Source organism: Ranitomeya variabilis, chromosome 8 (assembly GCF_051348905.1).
Source record: "Ranitomeya variabilis isolate aRanVar5 chromosome 8, aRanVar5.hap1, whole genome shotgun sequence".
Taxonomy (NCBI): Eukaryota; Metazoa; Chordata; class Amphibia; order Anura; family Dendrobatidae; genus Ranitomeya; species Ranitomeya variabilis.
In genome coordinates, this window is record NC_135239.1 from 220,301,418 (window position 1) to 220,326,181 (window position 24,764).

General features: G+C 48.1%; 1 protein-coding gene across 3 annotated transcripts in view; it reads right to left on the minus strand.

The window, feature by feature from the left end:
• The window catches only part of FANCD2 (FA complementation group D2), a 193,892-nt gene that overhangs the window by 137,862 nt on the left and 31,266 nt on the right, over positions 1 to 24,764 (minus strand). For all 3 annotated transcript variants that reach the window (XM_077277273.1, XM_077277272.1, XM_077277271.1), the window contains exons 13-16: positions 24,630 to 24,665; positions 21,414 to 21,557; positions 20,858 to 20,992; positions 20,645 to 20,776 (exon numbers count right to left, since the gene is read on the minus strand). In XM_077277273.1, coding sequence (XP_077133388.1) covers positions 20,645 to 20,776; positions 20,858 to 20,992; positions 21,414 to 21,557; positions 24,630 to 24,665 — 447 coding nt within the window. The remainder of the gene's footprint in view (positions 1 to 20,644; positions 20,777 to 20,857; positions 20,993 to 21,413; positions 21,558 to 24,629; positions 24,666 to 24,764) is intronic.

A 24,764-nucleotide genomic window follows, 5' to 3' on the forward strand; every position in this document is an offset into this window, starting at 1 on the left:
ACAGCTGTGTGCTGTCTGAAGCAGGGGGGAAACGCCGGCCCACTTGACTGAGCAGCAGATACTTCAGACAAATTATAAAACTGATTATTTCTCAAGTTACAGCCCCCAGAACTAAAAGAGCCACCTTGTCAGAATGCAGCATTACTGCTGCACAAGGTGGCTCTTTTAGTTTGAAACGACTGGGGGGGGGTTACAGGTTCCCTTTAACATACCATCCTCTGTCTCCAAGCTCAGACAGCCCCCTCATGCCCTCTCCTGCTCCCACCTGCTAACACTTTCTCTGCTCCTTCTCACTGCTGGTGATATCTCTCCAAATCCTGGTCCTCCTCACCACATCCCCACAGTCAGTTCTACCTCCCATCCACGCTCTATCACAACCTTCCGTAACCTCTCTAACCTTATACCCATTCACCCAGCCACCGCTTCCCCAGTCCCACTAACAGGAGCTCAGTGGAACGCTCGCTCTGTCTGCAACAAGCTTTCCTACATCCATGATCTTTTTGTTACTACCAAACTTTCCTTCCTCGCCATCACCGAAACCTGGCTCACCTCTTCTGACCCAGCCTCTCCTGCTGCACTTTCGTATGGTGGCTTCCACCGTTCTCACACCCCCCGCCCCAGCAGCAAACATGGCGGAGGAGTTGGTCTTCTCCTGTCAGATACCTGCTCCTTCACCCCAATCCCACTGCCACCCTCTGTTACCCTCCCTTCCTTTGAGGTGCACTCTGTGCACATCTACTCCCCCTCCAACTGGCTGTCATTTACCACCCCCCAGGGCCAGCCACCACCTTCTTTGACCACTTTACCACCTGGCTACTTCATTTCCTTTCCGCGGACATCCCTACTATCATTATGGGCGACTTCAACATCCCCATTGACACTTCCCTCTCAGCTGCCACTAAACTTCTATCTCTCACTTCCTCCTTCAGCCTCACTCAATGGTCTTCTACAGCCACCCACAAAGATGGCCACACACTGGACCTCATCTTCACCCGCCTCTGCTCCCTATCTAACCTCTCTAACTCACCTCTTCCTCTCTCTGACCACAACCTTCTCACATTCTCTTCCCTCTCCACTCCATGTCTACAATCCCCACCCCACAAACTTTCACACCCTCGCAGAAATCTTAAACACCTTGACCTACACATTCTCTGAATCCTTCCTCCCTCTCACAGATATAAGTTCCTTACACAATGCGGATGACGCTGCCGCTCTATATAACACCACAATAGCTGTAGCTTTGGAATCTGCTGCCCCACTTACACATACCAAAGCTCGCAAAATCAACAGACAGCCCTGGCACACCAGCCTGAGCAAAGAACTGAGGCGAGCTTCCAGGGCTGCTGAGCGCAGATGGAAAAAATCCCACTCCAACGAGCACTTCATTGCATTCAAACAGTCCCTCACTACTTTCAAGACCACACTCGCCACAGCTAAACAAACCTACTTCTCATCTCTCATATCCTCCCTGTCTCACAACCCCAAACAGTTATTCAACACCTTCAACTCTCTCCTCCGTCCCCCAGCACCTCCTCCCTCCCCACTCATCTCAGCTGAAGACTTTGCCTCATTTTTCAAGCAGAAGATTGACAACATCAGAGACAGTTTTGGTCAACAACCCCAAGAGCCCTTCCTCCCGACTTCCCAGCCCTCCACCTCCAAAACCAACTTCTCCACCATTACAGAAGATCGACTCTCCACTCTACTCTCAAGATCACATCTCACCACCTGTGCACTTGACCCGATCCTATCCCACTTCATCCCAAACCTCACCACAGTCTTCATCCCAACCCTAACCCATCTCTTCAACATATCACTAACAACTGGTGATTTCCCCTCAAGCTTTAAACATGCCTCCATCACACCTATCCTCAAAAAGCCCTCTCTTGACCCATCCTCTGTATCTAGCTATCGCCCTATATCACTTCTCCCCTATGCCTCCAAACTACTGGAACAACACGTCTACCTTGAACTGTCCTCCCATCTCTCTTCTTGCTCCCTCGTCGACCGCTTAGAATCTGGCTTCCGGTCACACCACTCCACTGAAACTGCCCTAACTAAGGTCACCAATGACCTCTTAACTGCCAAGAGCAAGAAATACTACTCTGTCCTCCTCCTCCTGGACCTGTCGGCTGCCTTTGACAGTGGACCATTCTCTATTATTACAGACCCTCTCATCCCTTGGCATCACAGACTTGGCCCTATCCTGGATCTCGTCATACCTAACTGACCGAACATTCAGCGTCTCCCACTCACACACCACCTCCTCACCTCGCCCCCTATCTGTCGGTGTCCCACAAGGTTCAGTCCTTGGGCCCCTGCTCTTCTCCATTTACACCTTTGGCCTGGGACAGCTCATAGAATCTCATGGCTTTCAGTATCACCTCTATGCTGATGACACACAGATCTACATCTCTGGACCAGATATCACCTCCCTACTAACCAGAATCCCTCAATGTCTGTCCACTATTTCATCCTTCTTCTCCGCTAGATTTCTGAAACTTAACATGGACAAAAAAGAATTCATCATCCTTCCCCCATCTCACGTGACCTCCCCAACGAACCTATCCATTACAGTGCATGGCTGCCCACTCTCCCCAGTCCCACAAGCTCGCTGCCTCGGGGTAATCCTTGACGCTGATCTCTCCTTCAAACCACATATCCATGCCCTTTCCACTTCCTGCCTACTTCAACTCAAAAATATTTCACAAATCCGTTCATTCCTCAACCAATAATCTGCAAAAACCCTAGTCCATGCCCTCATCTCCCGCCTCGACTACTGTAACCTCCAGCTCTGTGGCCTCCCCTCTAACACGCTCGCACCCCTCCAATCTATTCTAAACTCTGCTGCCCGACTAATCCTCCTGTCCCCCCCCGCTATTCCCCGGCTTCTCCCCTCTGTCAATCCCTTCACTGGCTCCCCATTACCGAGAGCCTCCAGTACAAAAGCCTAACCATGACATACAAAGCCATCTACAACCTGTCTCCTCCATACATCTGTGACCTCGTCTCCCGGTACTTACCTACACGCAAGCTCCGATCCTCACAAGATCTCCTTCTCTACTCCCCTCTTATCTCCTCTTCCCACAATCGCATACAAGATTTCTCTCGCGTATCACCCCTACTCTGGAACCCTCTACCACAACACATCAGACTCTCGCCTACCATCGAAACTTTCAAAAAGAGCCTGAAGACCCTCCTCTTCTGACAAGCCTACTGTGGATGATGCTATCCATGCCATGTTTCATCTCTATAGAAAGGCAAAATTGTGATCGGAAACATGACAATAATATCTCCTGACTGGGACCTCTAGGGGCAACAATATTGTGGATAATTTTCTTAAGATTGAGCCACATCCCATAATTTTCTGAAGACCAGCCCTGTTGTAAATCACCAGAGGGGAGGTATGTGGGCGTAACTTGTGTTAATAAAAGCAAATGTTGAGTTATAATCTTTGTCAGTCCTGGGAGACGCAGTTCACTGTAGTTCTGTCAGTTTTCAAAAATGAAGAGTGTCTCTACATACAAGCCTGAGCCCACCCTGCAACAACAGATTCAGTATATTTCTTCTTTTTATTTTATGTAATTGTATATACAGTGGCTTGTAAAAGTATTCGCCCCCTTTGTCTTTTACCAATTTTGTCACAAATATTTTTGCAATCGGATTTGTGTGATGCATCAGCACAAATAGTCTAAGTTAGTGAAGTGAGAAAGTCTTAGTTACTTACCAGTAATGGTGTTTCTCAGAGCCCATGACAGCACCACGAGAGAGGGGATCTGCCCTTCAGGGACAGAAAACCTACAAATATAAAAGGCAGCACCTCTCCCCCGCATCAGTTGGATTACAGAGCCCGAGAGGACCTCCCTGGTTAATGGAAGAAACATATACAATACTCTAACACTGAACAATTTCACACACGTGAAAACTTGTAAGATCAAGAAGTGCACACCTACACGTGAAGGGAGGGAATCTAAGGGTGCTGTCATGGGCTCCGAAAAATACCGTTACTGGTAAGTAACAGAGTTTATTAGGTCTCCCATGACAGCACCACGTGAGAATTACAGAGAGATAACTGCCTTAGGGAGGGACCACAGCCTGCAGCACCCTAATACGGAAGGGGAGATCTGAGGAGGCACCCATATCCAACCTATGATTATAAAAGATGGAAGGAGAAGACCATGTAGCTGCTTTACATATCTGGTCGATTGAGACCTCCGACCTCTCCGCCCATGAGGTTGCCATGGATTGAGTATAGGCTAAAGAAATAGCCTCCCTAATCCACCTAGCTAAAGTACTCTGACCCCCTAAGACCATTCCTGGTGCCCTGGTAGGACACAAACAAGGCATTATCCTTCTTCCAAGGATTAGTGACCGATAGATGTTCTAGCAGGCACCTCCTAATGTCTACAGTATGGAGCTTCCTTTCTTTCTGGTTAGTAGGATTGGGGAGGAAAGAAGGGAGAAGTATCTCCTGCAACCTGTGGAATCTGGAGGCTAGTCAAACTGACAGCAGCACTTAACAAGCACTTCCGGCCATCAGGCCGGAAATACGAGCACCGGTGACCCCCATCACGTGATTGGGGGGGGGGGGGGGTCAGTGATGCTTCGGCATGACAACCAGAGGTCTCCTGAAGGCCTCTATGGCTGTTGATGCCAGATTGCTGTCAGCACCACCCTGTGGTCGGCGCTCATAGCAATGCTGTAATCCTACTACATAAACGTGATCTGATCATCGTCCCTGTGTACGAGAGGCAATCAAGTTGTGCCAGCTTCTAGCCTCCCATGGAGACTATTGAAGCATGGCAAAAGTAAAAAAAATTTTTTTATATATATATATATATATATATATATATATATATATATATATATATATATATATATATATATATATATGTATGTGTATGTATGTATGTATGTATGTATGTATGTATGTATGTATGTATGTAATATATATATATATATCTCCCCTCCTTCCCAGAGCCATAACTTTTTTATTTTTCCGTCAATATGGCCATGTGAGGGCTTATTTTTTGCGGGACGAGTTGTACTTTTGAGAGACATCATTGGTTTTACCATGTCGTGTACTAGAAAACGGTAAAAAAATTCAGTGCGGTGAAATTGCAAAAAAAAGTGCAGTCTCACACTTGTTTTTTGTTTGGCTTTTTTGCTAGGTTCACTAAATGCTAAAACTAACCTGACATTATGGTTCTCCAGGTCATTACGAGTTCATAGACACCTAACATGACTAGGTTATTTTTTACTTAAGTGGTGAAATTCCAAACTTTGCTAAAAAAAACACCAAAAAAAAAAAAAAAATTGCGCCATTTTCTGATACCTGTAGCGTCTCCATTTTTCGTGATCTGGGGTCGGGTGAGGGCTTATTTTTTGCGTGCCGAGCTGACGTTTTTAATGATAGCATTTTGGTGCAGATACGTTCTTTTGATCGCCCGTTATTGCATTTTAATGCAATGTCGTGGCGACCAAAAAAACATAATTCTGGTGTTTCGAATTTTTTTCTCGCTACGCCATTTAGCGATCAGGTTAATGCTTTTTTTTAATTGATAGATCGGGCGATTCTGAACGCGGTGATACCAAATATGTGTAGGTGTGATTTTTTTTTATTGATTTATTTTGATTGACCTCCTTATGGCATAGCTCCAGTACCTCTGCCTCTAGGGCGGCCTGTTCTGAGGGGGGCGACTGGGAAGGGGTTATCATGAATTTGTCCTGTGGGATAGCAGAAAATTCCAATCTCAGCCCTGGTGATATCAGGCTATGCACCCAGTCACTATTAGTAATCCTTGATCAGGCTGGGAAGAAGGCCGACAGTCTACCCCTACGGGGGATGCCAATCATTGGGGCGGTTTCTTACGCTCTCGCGATGAGCCACAAAACATGAACCCCATCCCTTTTTTCTTCCTCTCATCCCACTTGGCTCAGTCCCTGGAAGGCCTCCTACGACTGAACCTTCTACTGAAAGGACGCCGGTAGGAAGGGGGTCGACAAGTTGGGGAATTTCTCTTTATCGTCCCCTGCCTTCTCTAGCTCATCCAGGACCGGTCCAAAGAGGTACTCCCCTTCACATGGAATGGAACAAAGTCTGGACCTGGCCTGAATATCCCTCGGCCAGCACTTTAGCCATAACACTCCCCGGGCTGCGTTAGAGAGCCCACTGCTCTAGCTGCCATCCTGACTGAATCAGTCGAGGCATCTGACAAAAATGCTGCTGCCCCCAGAATCAGCGGTAAAGTGCTTAGAATAGTCTCACGAGAGGCTACCCCTTTTAATGGAGTCTCTAGCTGGTCCAGCCAGACCATCATTGACCAGGCCGTAAATGTGGATGCCACTGCGGGTCTCAGGGATCCTGCCGACATCTCCCATGCCCCCTTAAGGAACGTGTCTGCCTTTTTATCTAGCGGGTCCTTTAGGGTCCCCAGGTCCTCAAAGGGCAATGAGGATTTTTTTTATGCCTTTGCCACCAATGCATCCAGTTTTGGGGCTTTATCCCAAGTATTTACTACAGGATACTCAAAGGAGAATCTTCGCTTAAACGCTGGAGGCAGGGAGCCCCTCTTCTCCGGCCTCTTGAACTCTCGATGTACCAAAGACTGGATTTTTTTCATTTAAGGGGAAAGACCTGCGTTTCCTCTCATCTAGCCCAGCAAACACGACGTCCTGAACAGAACGTTCCGGCCAGGACTCTACTACCCCCATAGTGCCCCTAACCGATTTCACTAACTTATCCTCGCAGTCTAAGGAGAAACAAAAGCAGCCGGAGTCCTCTTACAAAGAAGAGGAAGATGAAGGAGATGAGCCGGAGGAGTCCTCATTTCCCATATAGTCAATAGAGGAGTCCGAGTCTGGAAAGCTTGTTTTATGTCCTTTCCCTTGGAACCTCCTCCCCCCACAACCGCGCGGTGAAGCCTCACCATCTGCTGGACACAGGGCCGACACAATCTTTTCGGACAGGAGTCCGGCAAGGGGGATCTGCAAAGGGCACGTTCCTTGTGTCTTGACTTCCCTATACACTTCTTTCCCTGGCAGAACAGGAGAAATAAGGGGAAGACTGCATCACCGAGTGAACATTCACAAAGATCACTCACCAGTGTTGCAGTAAGTAGGTACTGGATTATGAGGGGGACACATGTCAGCTGGCGCTGCTGACTCACCCACTCTGGAGGGGCCCATGCGGCTGGACTGACCACTTGCCTGGCCATTAGCTGTATCGTCACAGGTCTTTTGCCGGGCAGTACGGTATTGCTGTGCAGGGCTCACCTGCTCCTGCTGCTCACTTACTTCCATTATGACAATGGCTTGTGCAGTGGCCATCTTTAAGCATGCCTCCCCCTCGGAAATCTGGGTCAGCAGGTCCAGGCGCCTCTTCCTCCCCCAGCGCAACGTGACTGCCCCGGTGTACCGCTTCCTGCAGGCTATCGACCAAGTCACCAGTCACCGCCCTGGACCCCGGGTGCCCCAGACCCCAGCAGCAGCCCCAACGGCTCTGCTGCGCTCACGCAACCGCAGCGCCATTATTCCGCTGAGCCGGCCGGCCCCTGGCAGCAGGGAGGTGCCTCGCCACGTCGACGCTAGCCACATCACGAAGATGCCAACACTGACTTTCGCAGATATATGTGCTTCACAGAGTATATAGAACTCCAGATAGGCTATATAAGGCAGGGCTGAGACAGACCTCCGAGTGTCCTAGGTGACAGTCCAGGGGGCAGGGATTCTACACATGCTATGGCAATGTACGAGATTGAATTCATACTGGATGGAGGTGGGAGAAGCGATTGGGAAACCGTATGGCTGTACAATCGCAAGCGATCCTGTGATATATATTTTGGGCTATGTGGAAGAGATCCGAGTTCCAAATCATCATAAAGTGGCCATAGCTAGATTATTGTATGTTGTGCTAATTGCCAGGCACTGGTTGAGTGAGGTACCGCCGACTCCGCAGGAATCTTATACACAGCCTGATATGGTTATTAATATGGAAAAGGGTATTTATGAAAAAAGGAAAAGTATGAAATCCTTTGAAACCTTGGATGGAGAGGAACTGATTCCAGTGGGATGATGCTTTATTATGTCAGCAATGTATGCTATTGCCCGATTCTTGTTTATAAAGGCTTTAAGGGAGGAGGGGAGGGGGAACTGGGGGATTGCTTCAAAATGTTTGGAAACATGTTTATTCTCCTCTGCTGACAATTGTGTGTAGTTGTCAATTTTAATATTGTTAATAAAAATTATCTGATTTAAAAAAAGACGCCGACCGTGTCAGAGGGCCCGCCCAGGACGCATCACCAGCCGAGCCCCTGGCCCGCAACGGCTGCGTCACCCGGCAAGCCCACGGATGTCGACCGGCAGTGCCACACCGGGGACCGCACAGAATCGCAAAGGGGCATACTTACCTTCTTCCTGCGCTGGCCGTCCGGAGTAGGTAATCCTTGGACACCACTGCACCTGCCCGCTCACCGCTGTGCGGCCCATCCTGGACCCACCGTGGCGCTTCCAGGGATCCAGCACCGGCCGAGGTAGGGGACCCCTGCTACCTGAACCGACCGGTCGAGCCTGGGATCCGTCACAGGCATGTCTGTAGGAAAAGGGTTCCCATCAGGGACAGGAAACCAAGTGGTGTGTGGGAGAGGTGACGCCCTTTTATATCTGTAGGTTTCCTGTCCCTGAAGGGCAGTCCCTTCTCTCGTGGTGCTGTCATGGGAGACGGAATAAAGATATAGCCATAAATTAAATTTATAAGCTAAAATAATGAAAATAAAAGCCAGAACCCACCCTGCAACATCAGATTCAGTACATTTCTTCTTTTTAGCCTTTTTACAGTGCCTTGCGAAAGTATTCAGCTCCCTGGAACTTTTCAACCTTTTCCCACATATCATGCTTCAAACAAAGATGCCAAATGTAAATTTTGGTGAAAAACAAAGAACAAGTGGAACACAGTTGTGAAGTTGAACAAAATGTATTGGTTATTCTACATTTTTATGGAAAATCAAAAACTGAAAAGTGGGGCGTGCAATATCATTCGGCCCCTTAAACTTAATACTTTGTTGCGCCACCTTTTGCTGCGATTACAAGTCTCTTGGGGTTGTCTCCGACAGATTTTTACATCGAGAGACTGAAATTCTTGCCCATTCTTCCTTGGCAAACAGCTCGAGCTCAGTGAGGTTTGATGGAGATCGTTTGTGAACAGCAGTTTTTAGCTCTTTCCACAGATTCTCGATTGGAATGAGGTCTGGACTCTGACTTGGTCATTCTAACACCTGGACACGTTTATTTGTGAACCATTCTGTGAAGGGATAAATTAAGAAACATTCTCCATTTTGTGCTTTTCGACTCCATTTTGTTGTTTTGATATAAATTTTGTTAGTAGGCTAAAGTTTACAGCTGTTATGAGACCTTGATGAGACCTTGATTTTTGCAACCTGGGCAGAACATGAGACTGAGGGTGTATTGTTCTACGAGACTTTGACGTCCAGACCGTTCCTGTATTCTTATAGGTTAAGAACTGTGAGCGTGCTACTGTAAGAACGATCCCATCTGTCCTATTCTCCCGTCATATTCCATCATCGTGGTCTGACCATGATGTTGTCCTATCAACATTTAATTTCAATGTCACCACTTCTAAATTATTCAAATGGAGATTGAACGAATCCTTACTAACTGACCCTGCTACACTCTCTAAAATTAAAGAGGAGTTGGGATTGTACTTCCAGACTAATTCCACTGATGACACTTCTCCTGGACTAGTGTGGATGGCGCATAAAAAATTTATTACTGGCTCACTAATCAAAATTGCGTCCAATAAAAAGAAACAAAGGTCTGATCTACAAACACGTTTAGAGACTAAACTTGTGAAACTTGAACTCGCTAACCAAGCCACCACTTCCCTCTTTCTGATTAAACAAATCAAGGACACTAAGCTACAGTTAGACACTATTCTTACAAACAAAACAGAGAGAGCGTTAACATGGACTAAGTCAACCTTTTATAAATATGCAAATAAGCCTTCTGGCATGTTGGCACGTAGACTCAGATGCAAAGAATCCTTAAATAATGTCACTTCCATCAAAGACTCCAAAGGCAGAATTTCCGCACACCCGGATATGGTATACGAAACATTCCGGGACTACTATCAAAAACTATATACCGCTCCACAGAAACCTTCACCACAATCCTTACCCTCCTTCCTAGATGAATTGAAATTACCTAAAATCCCCATCTCCTCGATAGACCAACTGCATGCACCAACATCTGAGGATGAAATTTCTGCAGTAATTAAAAACCTAAAAAAAAACAAAGCCCCCGGACCTGACGGCCTCACGGCGCTTTACTACAAGAAACTTACAAACATCCTCATACCGCACATTAAAAATTTCTGTAATGCTTTACTAAATGGCACCCAGATGCCCCCTGAATTCTACATTGCGCATGTGACGGTAATTCCAAAACCAAACAAAGACCATCTCCTTCCCAAGAATTATAGGCCTATATCGTTGCTAAATGTTGACCTCAAACTCTTTACATCCATCATTACCACTAGGCTCAACAAATTTTTACCTACCCTTATTCACCGAGACCAAGTGGGGTTCATACCTAATAGACAAGGTCCCGACAATATTAGAAGAAATCTAAATATTATACATTCAGCAAACTATCATAAACAACCCCTGCTACTGCTAGCTTTGGACATAGAAAAAGCTTTCGACTCGGTCTCATGGCCCTACCTATTTGAGGTCCTAACCAGATTTGGTATCCCTCGCACCCTTATTTCATGCCTTCAACTATTATACGACAGTCCAACAGCCTACCTAAAACTCTCGTCAACTAAACCTACTCCTATCATCATACAAAGGGGGACGAGACAAGGCTGCCCACTTTCCCCAGCCCTATTTGCCATGGCCATGGAACCACTAGCTGAAACATTAAGGCTTAACCCGAACATACTTGGACCTGTAGGGCTTGACGCACAATATAAAGCAAGTTTATTTGCGGATGATTTACTGCTGACTCTATCCAGCCCACTCACCACTCTCCCAAATTTATTTTCAATCCTACGTAGATTTGAGTCGATCTCAGGACTCAAAATTAATGTTGACAAATCCGAAGCTCTATTTCTTAATACCACCAAAGAAATGCAAACAAATATTATTTCCCAGTTCAAATTTACAAAAAATGAACATTATATAACTTATCTTGGAGTCAACCTCACCTCTCATAGGTCGACCTTATTTAAATGGAATTATCTCCCATTAATAAAAAATCTCCGAGCTGACTTAACTAGATGGTCCGCCATGAGGTTGTCCTGGTTGGGCAGGTTGCATGCAATTAAAATGGTCTCTTTGCCTAGATTTCTGTACTTATTCCGCTCTCTCCCCATACCTTTGCCCCATGATACCCTACGCGAAGTTCACTCCATGATCTCAAAATTTATTTGGCAGGGGAAAAAACCCAGAATTCGTCAAAAAACTATGTTCATACATAGAAGACTTGGGGGGCTCTCCTTGCCTAACTTCACACTGTACTACAAATCAGCTCAGTTAGCCCAATTGACCAATGCCTGTGCTACCAACCGTGCACCGAGATGGGTTGACCTGGAATCGTCTCTCTTGTCTCCATTTTCCTTGTCGGGCCTTATGTGGTCCACACACAAACTACCAAAAGGTCTACACATTACAGCACATTTCACAGCACACTCCCTGATCCTCTGGAGGAAGGAAAGATTCAAATTTGAACTCCAATCTGAGTCTGCCCCACTGACCCCTCTCTTCTACAACCCCATGTTCCCTCCAGGACTTGACCCACGTTCTTTTGCATGGTGGAAAGTTAACGGGATTACTACTCTAAAGCACCTCTGCTCACCCTTTAATACAATTTTATCTAGACAAGAATTTCTCCAAAAATACAATCCACCCATCAGCGAAACCTTCCGTATTCATCAGGTTTTCCATTTTGCGGAACGGTTTTTGCAGCGGAAAATCCCTTTTCGCGTGACTGGCTTTGAGCAGAGATGCATGGATGACCCACTGGGAAGGGGAACTATTTCTCTATTATACGGATCCCTCAATGCGGCACATAGAGTCGATAAATTACACTACATGAAACAGTGGGAGGAAGATCTGGGTATCCAATTAACCTTGGAAAATTGGAGACGATGCTGTGACACAGTCTCCAGGGGCAGTCATCAAGCCTCCCTGGCAGAGACATCCATTAAGGTCTTACACAGAACATACCAAGTTCCAAGTAAACTTCACGCCATATACCCCAACATTTCAGATAAATGCTTTAGAGGATGTGGCGCAGTAGGAGATATGAAGCATATTTGGTGGGAATGCCCGATAGCCTCGACTATGTGGCAGGAAGTTGGATTATTAATCGGAAAAATGTATGACCGGACAATACAACCTGACCCGGCCACATTCCTCTTGGGAGCCAAATACCCGGGGTTTACTAATAAATTTCACAGGCTGATAGGCCAACTGCTTATGGCCGCCAAGCTACATATAGCTACCAACTGGAGGTCGCCATTTCTCTCTGTCCAGGCAGTTAAAGATAAAATGAACTCAATCCTCTTATATGAACGTATACACGCGACTAGGGAAGATCTGTGGGAGACCTTCTACCAGATTTGGAAACCGTGGATGGATCTTAACACGAACTTAAATCTTGAACAAAACCTGACTTTATCTATTTGAGACTCTGTTGTCCTGTGAGAGATTCTGATATCACCGGGGTTGAGCCGGCGTGGGGTGGGGTGTGGGGAGGTGGGACGCAGAACTCATAAAACGGAACATAGTTCAACCTTGTCTAGTAAATATACTATAGCTCACTTCGAAATAAAGTGTAGTATCTCATTTCCCTCCCCACTTTCCCTCTTTTATGTCTCCCCATGTTCTTGTCTTGTCATACTTGTATTCTTGAATTTGAGTTAATATATGTTTGGTTTTGCCACTTTGTTCTTATTGAACTCCCTTGTAAGGGAAACTGTTGTTCAACTGCTATGTTAATGAAAATAAAAATTATTGAAACTAAGAACTGTGAGCGTGTTCTTATGCTGATTGGTTGAAGTATAATTTCTATGACTATGAAAAGTCATACGCAATAAACGGGGGCCAGAGAGATCAGCTTGATCCCCCCCAAAACAGAGACACACGTCTCCGTCTGGTCATTTTCAGTTGCCGGCAACGCCCTGTAGATTAATTTGGAAATCACTGAGTTAACCGTGAAGGATCAATTTAGATTCTCCCTCAACAGTTGGCGCCCGAAACGTGGGGCCCCAAGCAGGAACGCCTCTGCCCCCCGGAGGACAACAAGACAAAGGACCCTCGGACCGGACACAGGCACTGGAAAATTGGGACTGATCATCCCCCACAACAACCACGGTAAGTTGGCAGTTATACTGTTCAGACTGACCGTTTGGTGTGGTTTTCCTGTGTTTGTTGCTGCAAAGAGGATCTGAGGTTTGTCCCCGATGGTGGGGTGATTCTTGGGTGGAATCATATAGAGGTGTAGTTCCGTTGGGAGCCCAGTGCTCGAACCGTACCTCATAAGGGACGGACACCCCGGATTGACCAGTGATGTAATTCTCTTTACAGTCAAAATATCCTGAATTCCTGATCACTGTTAGAATCAGGCGCGGTGAGGTGATCGAAGATGGGTAGGATGCGTAACTCAGGAATATATAGGTATACAGTATATATTTCCAGAGGTGTCCGGAGGGAAAGTCTGAGACGCCCTCCTCCTTTCGCTGAGTACAGCGATTTTGGGTTGTCCCAGCGGGGGACAGGTAAACCTAGTGGAATAGACTACACGGCCGCTCTAGTACTATGCACGACAAAGTAAGGATATTTAGCTTTAAAGGAGAATCAGTTTCCGTGGAAGAAGACGACGACTTTGAATTTGTGTGCTGAATTTGTGTGCTGAATTTGATATTGTTAGCCCAAAAACAGGGAAAGAAATCTGTCAGGAATGCAGGGAAAATATTCTCAATCTGGCATGTGAATGGTGTGATGAAGGCTTTGTAGAAATTAATTAAGTCTGAGAACTGCTGTATTCCGTCTCTGTGTGAAATTTCTAAGATACCAGATGGGAGGGGTCAAACAGCTGCGCTATTGCTTTCTTCTTTCTGTGCTGAGGAATGCTGCGATTTTCTTATCTCTGTGTCTCTGGTGTGGAGGGGGCACGTGGCTGCGTTCTAAGTTTCTCTGTATTTTCTTGGTGTAGTACGTGCTGGAAGATCTGTGTTTTGTTTAAAGCACCTGCTTCAAGTTGAGTGGTTGATATATAGCAAATTGAGGATCAGAGGATGTGAATTCTGATTGTTTTTGGGATGTTGAAAAAGGAAAGTTGTCTATTACTATGACAAAAAAACTGGATGTGTTGTGGTACTAGAAGGAACTGAGAAAGTGACTGAGATTAATGTGTCAGGAAAGCAAACAATCAAAAATTTTGGACAGGGGTCTCCCTGTTAGATGATATGGTCCCTCCCCAGGAAATCAAGCCTCTACTCCCGACTGTAAGCCCTATGCCCCTTAACCCCAAGGCACCAATATATCCTGGACTGCCGAGAAGTTCTATGGGCGTCTTATCGTAGTATTTAAAGATCCGGGATTCTCATTGTAAAATAAAGCCCATTCACACATTTTTGTGGCAGCTTTAATGTCTGGCCTTAAATCTGAATTGAAAGAGGCAATAATGTCAGTTAGACCTGATATCGAGACTTCCATTCCAGATGATGCATTAAAAGTAGTAAAAAAGGTTTGAGGAACACCCCGCTCTGCATCAGCAGGGAAATTAAAGGTTAAATCAGTAGCCGCAGCGAATTCTGCTCTAATTCCAGCCCCCACCGCAGCTACAAGCTACAAGGACGCAGCTCCGTTCCTTATCAGTGGCCCACGTAACAGACTCCAGCTCCTGCCCTCCTCCCACCGTACACAAATCCAGTCTCATACTCCAATATTTTTTCTTTAACCCTATGTCTGGGAATCTCCCTCCCAAGCCCCGCCATGTCAATTCTCAGACCAAGAGCTTGTTTTAATTAGAGTAGATGGCAGACCCAATAAATATACTCTTACAAAACCCTGTGGGACCTTTCCCTGAAGTTACTGCTCAGTTCGTAATCTCTCTTATATGTCCGATTCATTTACTGGGGGCAGATTAATTATCACAGTTCCGCTCCAGAATACAATTCCAAGATGATGGTCAGATGGTCCTTACGTTATAACCCCTATGCAGATGAATATAAGGAGATCTGTATCTTACACGCCCTTCCCACAGTGATGATGGCCCTGATAGGCCCAGATTCACCCCCAATAATGTCTGTAGAACCAGTAAAAGTGTTTCTGAAACCTGGTGCCCCTTTTCCCAAAGTCCATCAATACCCTTTGAAATATGATCAGGAGCGGTGCCTCAAGGGTCAAATACAAATGTTACTTGATAATGATACAGTGTTTCCCCATGTAACACGCCCTTGTTTCCCGTTAAGAAAAGCCCCCACCCGGCTAACCCCCTGTGTACCGGCTGGTACAAGTTCTATGGGCAGTTAATGCAGCTACTGTTCTGGAAACTCCGGTGCCTAATCCGCATACTCTTTTGTCCCAGATACCTCAGGATGCTGCTTGGTTCATAGTCATCGACCTTGCCAATGCCTTCTTCAGCATTCCATTACACCCAAATTACCAGTTCTGTTTGCATTCACTTATCAGGGACGACAATTGACGCGGAGAGTTATGCCACAAGGGGCCCAAAATAGTCCCAATCAGTTTGCAAAAAATATGGGAGAGTGTCTTTTACCCTGGCAGTTAGAACACCCCTATGTTACGCTGCTTCAGTATGTGGCTGATCTTTTGTTGTGTGCACAAACAGAGCAGGAAGCAATTGTTGCCACTGTTAGCCTTCTCAAGTATCTGGCAGTTCTGAACTGTCGGGTTTCGGCCTCGAAACTTCGGTTCTGCCTTGGTCAAGTGATATTTTTGGGTCACTGTCTCCTTCAGGGTGTCAGACACCTCACAAAAGAAAGAAAAATAGCCGTCAGCTCCCTTCCTTTTCCGAAAGATGAGACTGAACTCCAGCGTTTTCTTGGACTATGTACCTATTTTCGTCAGTGGATACCGGACGCATCCCGCATAATGCAACCTCTCTACAATGCCCTGAAAGACGGTTCAAGATATGCTGATGATTTTGGCAGATTCCACACCGGATATGCTGTTACTACGGAAGATACTGTAGTGCACGCAGCTGCACTCCCTCCCTCACTGTCAGCACAAAAAGCACAACTTCAGGCTCTGTCTACTGCATGTGTTCTGGCCAAAGACAGGCGGGCTAATATATACACAGACTCACAGTATGTATTTGGTATTGTTTATTATTTCGGAGCCCTATGGGCCAATCGAGGGTTTATTACCACCACTGGGACTCCAGTGAAGAATGCTGAAGCTGTTAAAACCCTCATGGACTCAATCAAATTACCTACCCAGGTGGCCATTATCAAAGTTAAGGCGCACGGTCCTAGGAACAGTCTACACACTGTTGGTAACGCCTTTGCAGATATGCAAGCAAAAGCTGCTGCTCTCCTACCCATTGACCTGACCATACCAGCAATGGTGACCACACGCTCTCAGCGTAAACAGTTACAAGAAACACTGACTCTACAGGAACCTGATGATCCACGCCAGACTGAGGTTTTCTGTCGGACCCCGCGAGACCGCTTAATGACGATGCAGAGAATGTCCCCAAAGGAAGAGGTGAAGCAGTGGAAGGCTGATGGAGCACGTAAGGACAATGGTCTCTGGAAAAAGGACCAACTTGTGTGTCTCCCTAAGCGGATGTACCCTGCTATTGCCATGTAGGCACATGGGCCCACACATCGAGGAAAAAAACAGGCCCTAGCCCTGGTACAAAAATTCTACTGGGCTCCAGGTATTTCTACAGTCCTGACAGCACTCAACCGTGCATGTAATATGTGTCAGACCTGCAATCCCGGTCAACTTCAACGTGTACCCCCGAAGCACCTTGCTAAGCCCGATTATCCTTTCCAAAGGCTCCAGGTGGACCACATCACGTTGCCTAAGTCTGGTAGGTATGAATATTGTCTGGTGGTTGTCGACATGTTCTCCAGTTGGCCAGAAGCATTCCCCATTACCAACATGACTGCAAAGACTACAGCAAAGAAACTGGTGATGGAAGTCATATGCAGATATGGTGTTCCAGAAGTTGTTGAAAGTGACCAAGGCCCGGCCTTTTCTTCTTATGTGTATCAGGAAGTTTTGACAATGCTTGGATCCACTGTAGCCCTCCATACTCTATACTCTCCACAATCCAGTGGAAAAGTTAAGAGGCTGAACGGCACACTGAAGGGACAATTGACCAAAATGATGCAGGAGACTACGACTCCATGGCCAGAGCTCCTACCCATTGTACTGTACCACATTCGCACTACCCCTATTGCAAAACATGGCCTGTCCCCATATGAGATATTGTTTGGTGCTAGGCCCCCAGTTGCAAATTTCCAGCCTCAGCAGTTGTCAGAAGAAACTGACCGTGCTGTTCAATATGTTATTCAGCTTAGTAAAATTCTTGCTAACACCTATGTTTTAGTTTCTTCTTCCCTTCCAGATTCAGCAGAAACCGACACTTGTCACAACTTAAAGTCTGGTGGTTTTGTGGTCGTGAAAAGCCATGTCAGAAAACACGGACTAGAACCCTTGTATGACGGTCCCTACCAAGTCCTCAGTATCACTCCTATGTCAGTAAAGCTGGAAGGAAGGCCGACGTGGATCCACGCATCGCACTGCAAGCTGGTCAAACAGACTAGTGGCAAATAAGGGGACATAATGTTTTGGTTTTTCGTATTGCCATATAATAATATTGATAACCGTATGTGACAGCCTAAATTCCCCAATTTTCTTGAATAATAAGTTTGTCCAATATCGTGAAAGATTAGTAGTACAGATGGGTATAGCCAATAAAATTGTCAGTTCTATTTCCATTTACCCTATGATTACACAAATGTGGGATACATTGGTTAGGGCAACAGATTATCTAGATGATCAAATTTGGGATATATTGGATATACTTAATACTACTGTTGTTGTCCAAAACCAACTTATCATAGTCACTAATCAATATACTGGATTACTTAACAGCAGCACAGGGTGGTACGTGTCAGGTTATTGGACCCGCATGCTGTCATATAGATCCCAATAGCACTATGAAGTTAAAGTTAGAGGATATTCAAAGACTCAGAGATCAATATGATAAAGACAATGACCGTAATAAGGACAGTTGTGGGCAGACACCTTCTCCTTTCTTAATCCAGCAAATTGGTTTGAGGGACTTGTGGGCTGGATAGCTGGAATCTTGCAAAGTTTGTTATATATTGCTGCCTTTATCCTTGTTATGTATGTAATACCAAAACTTGTTCTTTGGTGTATTTCTGTGTGTATTAGGAAATTCTGCACTAAGACAACTAATGATGAAACCAAAAGCGTTGCCACTCCTGCTCTTCTCTACACCGATTTCACAAAGTTACCTGATGAAGATGTTGAAGCCAAGCGCATGGCTACTTTCAAAAGATCCCCACCACTGTTATCAATAATTGTTATTCGTAAATTCTAGTATACAGGGGGGACGGGTACGCCGCAACAGCCATGGCTGGTAACAAGGCACCAGCCATGTGAAGACCAGTACCCCTCGAGCTTATAGCTTGGGATAGTACCTCTGATGCTGGACATTAATTAATAAAATTTATCTAGGGGGGAATGTGAAGGGATAAATTAAGAAAGATTCTCCATTTTGTGCTTTTCAACTCCATTTTGTTGTTTTGATATAAATTTTGTTAGTAGGCTAAAGTTTACAGCTGTTATGAGACCTTGATTGTTGCAACCTGGGAAGAACATGAGACTGAGGGTGCATTGTTCTACGAGACTTTAACGTCCAGACCGTTCCTGTATTCTTATAGGTTAAGAACTGTGAGCGTGTTCTTATGCTGATTGGTTGAAGTATAATTTCTATGACTATGAAAAGTCATACGCAATAAACGGGGGCCAGAGAGATCAGCTTGATCCCCCCCAAACAGAGGCACACGTCTCCGTCTGGTCATTTTCAGTTGCCGGCAACGCCCTGTAGAATAATTTGGAAATCACTGAGTTAACCGTGAAGGATCAATTTAGATTCTCCCTCAACAATTCCATTGTAGATTTTGCTTTATGTTTGGGATCATTGTCTTGTTGGAAGACAAATCTCCGTCCCAGTCTCAGGTCTTTTGCAGACTCCAACAGGTTTTCTTCCAGAATGGTCCTGTATTTGGCTCCATCCATCTTCCCACCAATTTTAACCATCTTCCCTGTCCCTGCTGAAGAAAAGCAGGCCCAAACCATGATGCTGCCACCACGTTTGACAGTGGGGATGGTGTGTGTTGCCTTTACACCAAACATATCGTTTCGCACTGTTGCAAAAAAGTTTGATTTTGGTTTCATCTGACCAAAGCACCTTCTTCCACATGTTTGGTGTCTCCTAGGTGGCTTGTTGCAAACTGTAAACAACACTTTTTATGGATATCTTTGAGAAATGGCTTTCTTCTTGCCACTCTTCCATAAAGGCCAGATTTGTGCAGTGTACGACTGATTGTTGTCCTATGGACAGACTGTCCCACCTCAGCTGTAGATCTCTGCAGTTCATCCAGAGTGATCATGGGCCTCTTGGCTGCATCTCTGATCAGTCTTCTCCTTGTTTGAGATGAAAGTTTAGAGGGACGGCCGGGTCTTGGTAGATTTGCAGTGGTATGATACTCCTTCCATTTCAATATGATCACTTGCACAGTGCTCCTTGGGATGTTCAAAGTTTTGGAAATCATTTTGTATCCAAATCCGGCTTTAAACTTCTCCACATTGCCTAATAGATTGCCTAATAGCTCCGTGTGTTATTAGGGTGATTCTCTCGTGAAAGGTCACTGGGTTCGAATCGAGGAGCCGCCATGAAGACAATTTCCTGTCAGTGTATGACTGTACAAATTGTTTGTTCCCACTTTGCGTCATCTTGTATATATATATATATATATATATATATATATATATATATATATATATATTTTTTTTTTTTTTAAACACTGCCTAGTTTTTGGATGTACCATATAAAATGTATTCGTTCTGTTCCTCTTGCTCTGTAAACTGCACCCCTGAAGTCATACGCTGCCTGTGAGGGGTTTCCAATCAGCCTGTATAATGATTGTGGCAGCGAGTAGCTTCTATGTTTATTGCGGAGCTGGTAGTGACCATAGAGGGGCATATATATATGTTCCATGCGTTGTGATCGGAGGTGTATATACCATACTCTGACAGTGAGTCCCCCGATAACCGGCCTAGTAGTGGAAGCAGCCCCGGCCTCGTCCGCAACTCGTCAGTCAAATCCGTAATTGTCCTGACAATCGGAGGTGGCAGAGTGTTGCGTTGTGACACCTTGGTACCGGCGGAGAGATATCTGTGGGATCCCCTGGTTGTTTTCCTAACACCACGTACCTGTGGGATTTTAGCAGCAGCCCCGCAGCTGTGTGATTTTAGCGACATTTCATCGCTCTTCCTTCTCCATTCTGTACTCCTATAAACATGAAGGTGACAGCAATGGCAGCACAGACACTCACCTTTATAAAGACTGCGTACAGCGCCACCGTAGACGTGTGACTGGACACCAGGTCACTCATCACATCCAGTGCGGTGTCCACCTCATCAGCATAACCGCTGCACACGTGAGCGACCAAAGCAGCCATCAATTCCTGCAAACACCAAGCAGAACAGTCCATAGTTACCCAATCGCACGACAAAACATGAAAACCAGAATGCCCACCACCACTGACCTGCTGGCAGTAACGGTCAAACACCAGGAAGGAGTGCTTATAAAGATGGCTGCCGAAGCAGGACACCGCCGGCTCCACACACCTCAGGAGAGTCTGCGCCAAGGACAGTATGGATGCAAAGTAGCCCATCAGGACCTGTGGAGGAAGCAACCAGTGAAGACATGGAACCGGGCGAGCCCCCTCAAAATACATGACACTGGGCAAGTCGTCCCCTCGATACTACGCACACACACACCCCCGGGCTCAATACAGGACAGCGGGCAAGTCCCCGAAACTACATACCCTCCCCACTGGGCAGGCAAACTCCACCTATACAGGACACCGGTTAAACCCCTCAAACACTATGTACACCCCCCCCCCCCCAATACCGGACTCTGGACCCCCAACACTACATTCATTCCTCCCCATATGGCCCATAGGAAGCTTCTGATAGGTCCCACTGCCCCTCGCCCATGGCAGACATACCCGGGGACAACAGGGGTAAAAAGCCCTCAATCTTTGGACCTGGCCTCTGCTGGAGCGGAGAAGGTTATTACAATAGATGCCTGCACATCACCTGTGTGTGACTGCGGAAGATGTTCTGCAGCAGCTGATTAGTGATGCAGCCAGAGCGCATCTTGCCCTTCAGCACACGCTCCACTTGTCGCTTGCAGTTTGAATTTGTTGTGTAAAAGATCAAAAGAACCAAGAAGTCGGCGACCTGAAGAAAGGAGGAAGAGAGTGGTGGTGGGGAGGGAAGGAAGAGAGTGGTGGTGGGGAGGGAAGGAAGAGAGTGGTGGTGGGGAGGGAAGGAAGAGAGAGTGGTGGTGGGGAGGGAAGGAAGAGAGAGTGGTGGTGGGGAGGGAAGGAAGAGAGAGTGGTGGTGGGGAGGGAAGGAAGAGAGAGTGGTGGTGGGGAGGGAAGGAAGAGAGAGTGGTGGTGGGGAGGGAAGGAAGAGAGAGTGGTGGTGGGGAGGGAAGGAAGAGAGAGTGGTGGTGGGGAGGGAAGGAAGAGAGTGGTGGTGGGGAGGGAAGGAAGAGAGTGGTGGTGAGGGAAGAGAGTGGTGGTGGGGAGGGAAGGAAGAGAGTGGTGGTGGGGAGGGAAGGAAGAGAGTGGTGGTGGGGAGGGAAGAGTGGTGGTGGGGAGGGAAGAGTGGTGGTGGGGAGGGAAGAGAGTGGTGGTGGGGAGGGAAGGAAGAGAGTGGTGGTGGGGAGGGAAGGAAGAGAGTGGTGGTGGGGAGGGAAGGAAGAGAGTGGTGGTGGGGAGGGAAGGAAGAGAGTGGTGGTGGGGAGGGAAGGAAGAGAGTGGTGGTGGGGAGGGAAGGAAGAGAGTGGTGGTGGGGAGGGAAGGAAGAGAGTGGTGGTGGGGAGGGAAGGAAGAGAGTGGTGGTGGGGAGGGAAGGAAGAGAGTGGTGGTGAGGGAAGAGAGTGGTGGTGGGGAGGGAAGGAAGAGAGTGGTGGTGGGGAGGGAAGGAAGAGAGTGGTGGTGGGGAGGGAAGAGTGGTGGTGGGGAGGGAAGAGAGTGGTGGTGGGGAGGGAAGAGAGTGGTGGTGGGGAGGGAAGAGTGGTGGTGGGGAGGGAAGAGAGTGGTGGTGGGGAGGGAAGGAAGAGAGTGGTGGTGGGGAGGGAAGGAAGAGAGTGGTGGTGGGGAGGGAAGGAAGAGAGTGGTGGTGGGGAGGGAAGGAAGAGAGTGGTGGTGGGGAGGGAAGGAAGAGAGTGGTGGTGGGGAGGGAAGGAAGAGAGTGGTGGTGGGGAGGGAAGGAAGAGAGTGGTGGTGGGGAGGGAAGGAAGAGAGTGGTGGTGGGGAGGGAAGGAAGAGAGAGTGGTGGTGGGGAGGGAAGGAAGAGAGAGTGGTGGTGGGGAGGGAAGGAAGAGAGAGTGGTGGTGGGGAGGGAAGGAAGAGAGTGTGGTGGTGGGGAGGGAAGGAAGAGAGTGGTGGTGGGGAGGGAAGGAAGAGAGTGGTGGTGGGGAGGGAAGGAAGAGAGTGGTGGTGGGGAGGGAAGGAAGAGAGTGGTGGTGGGGAGGGAAGGAAGAGAGTGGTGGTGGGGAGGGAAGAGTGGTGGTGGGGAGGGAAGGAAGAGAGTGGTGGTGGGGAGGGAAGGAAGAGAGTGGTGGTGGGGAGGGAAGGAAGAGAGTGGTGGTGGGGAGGGAAGAGAGTGGTGGTGGGGAGGGAAGAGAGTGGTGGTGGGGAGGGAAGAGAGTGGTGGTGGGAGGGAAGAGAGTGGTGGTGGGGAGGGAAGAGAGTGGTGGTGGGGAGGGAAGAGAGTGGTGGTGGGGAGGGAAGAGAGTGGTGGTGGGGAGGGAAGAGAGTGGTGGTGGGGAGGGAAGAGAGTGGTGGTGGGGAGGGAAGAGAGTGGTGGTGGGGAGGGAAGAGAGTGGTGGTGGGGAGGGAAGAGAGTGGTGGTGGGGAGGGAAGAGAGTGGTGGTGGGGAGGGAAGAGAGTGGTGGTGGGGAGGGAAGAGAGTGGTGGTGGGGAGGGAAGAGAGTGGTGGTGGGGAGGGAAGAGAGTGGTGGTGGGGAGGAAGAGAGTGGTGGTGGGGAGGGAAGAGAGTGGTGGTGGGGAGGGAAGAGAGTGGTGGTGGGGAGGGAAGAGAGTGGTGGTGGGGAGGGAAGAGTGGTGGTGGGGGGGAAGAGAGTGGTGGTGGGGGGGAAGAGAGTGGTGGTGGGGGGGAAGAGAGTGGTGGTGGGGGGGGAAGAGAGTGGTGGTGGGGGGGGAAGAGAGTGGTGGTGGGGGGGGAAGAGAGTGGTGGTGGGGGGGGAAGAGAGTGGTGGTGGGGGGGGAAGAGAGTGGTGGTGGGGAGGGGAAGAGAGTGGTGGTGGGGAGGGAAGAGAGTGGTGGTGGGGAGGGAAGAGAGTGGTGGGGAGGGAAGAGAGTGGTGGGGAGGGAAGAGAGTGGTGGGGAGGGAAGAGAGTGGTGGGGAGGGAAGAGAGTGGTGGGGAGGGAAGAGAGTGGTGGGGAGGGAAGAGAGTGGTGGGGAGGGAAGAGAGTGGTGGGGAGGGAAGAGAGTGGTGGGGAGGGAAGAGAGTGGTGGGGAGGGAAGAGAGTGGTGGGGAGGGAAGAGAGTGGTGGGGAGGGAAGAGAGTGGTGGGGAGGGAAGAGAGTGGTGGGGAGGGAAGAGAGTGGTGGGGAGGGAAGAGAGTGGTGGGGAGGGAAGAGAGTGGTGGGGAGGGAAGAGAGTGGTGGGGAGGGAAGAGAGTGGTGGGGAGGGAAGAGAGTGGTGGGGAGGGAAGAGAGTGGTGGGGAGGGAAGAGAGTGGTGGGGAGGGAAGAGAGTGGTGGGGAGGGAAGAGAGTGGTGGGGAGGGAAGAGAGTGGTGGGGAGGGAAGAGAGTGGTGGGGAGGGAAGAGAGTGGAGGAAAGAGTGGTGGTGGGGAAGGAGGAGAAGAGAGCGGTGGGGAGGGAGCAGGAGAAGAGTGGTGGGGATATTGGTAGGAAGGGCGGACGAGGCGGAGGAGGAGGAGAAGAGAGTGGTGGGGAGGGAGAAGGAGGAGAAGAGTGGTGGGGATAGTGGTGGGAAGGGAGGACGAGGAGGAGAAGAATGGTGGGGAGGGAGGAGGAGAAGAGTGGTGGGGATAGTGGTGGGAAAGGAGGACGAGGCGGAGGAGGAGAAGAGAGTGGTGGGGAGGGAGGAGAGTGGAGGAAAGAGTGGTGGTGGGGAGGAGGAGCGAATTGGGGAAAAAGGGAGGCAGAGAAACATCACTTGTATACTGAACATTCTCCACCCCATCCCAACATTTACCCACCCCGCGTCAACCTCGGCACTTCCCCCATGCTTTGCTTCCCCTCCGGTTTCACCTTGAACTCCTCCGCTGTTTCCGTACCATCTATCGCCTGGAAGAGAAACACACAATCATCCTGTGATCGGAGCAGCGTTTCTCAGGCCAAGTGTTGGGTGTGCTGTTCCCCCTTCTGTAGATGTAACGGCAGGCT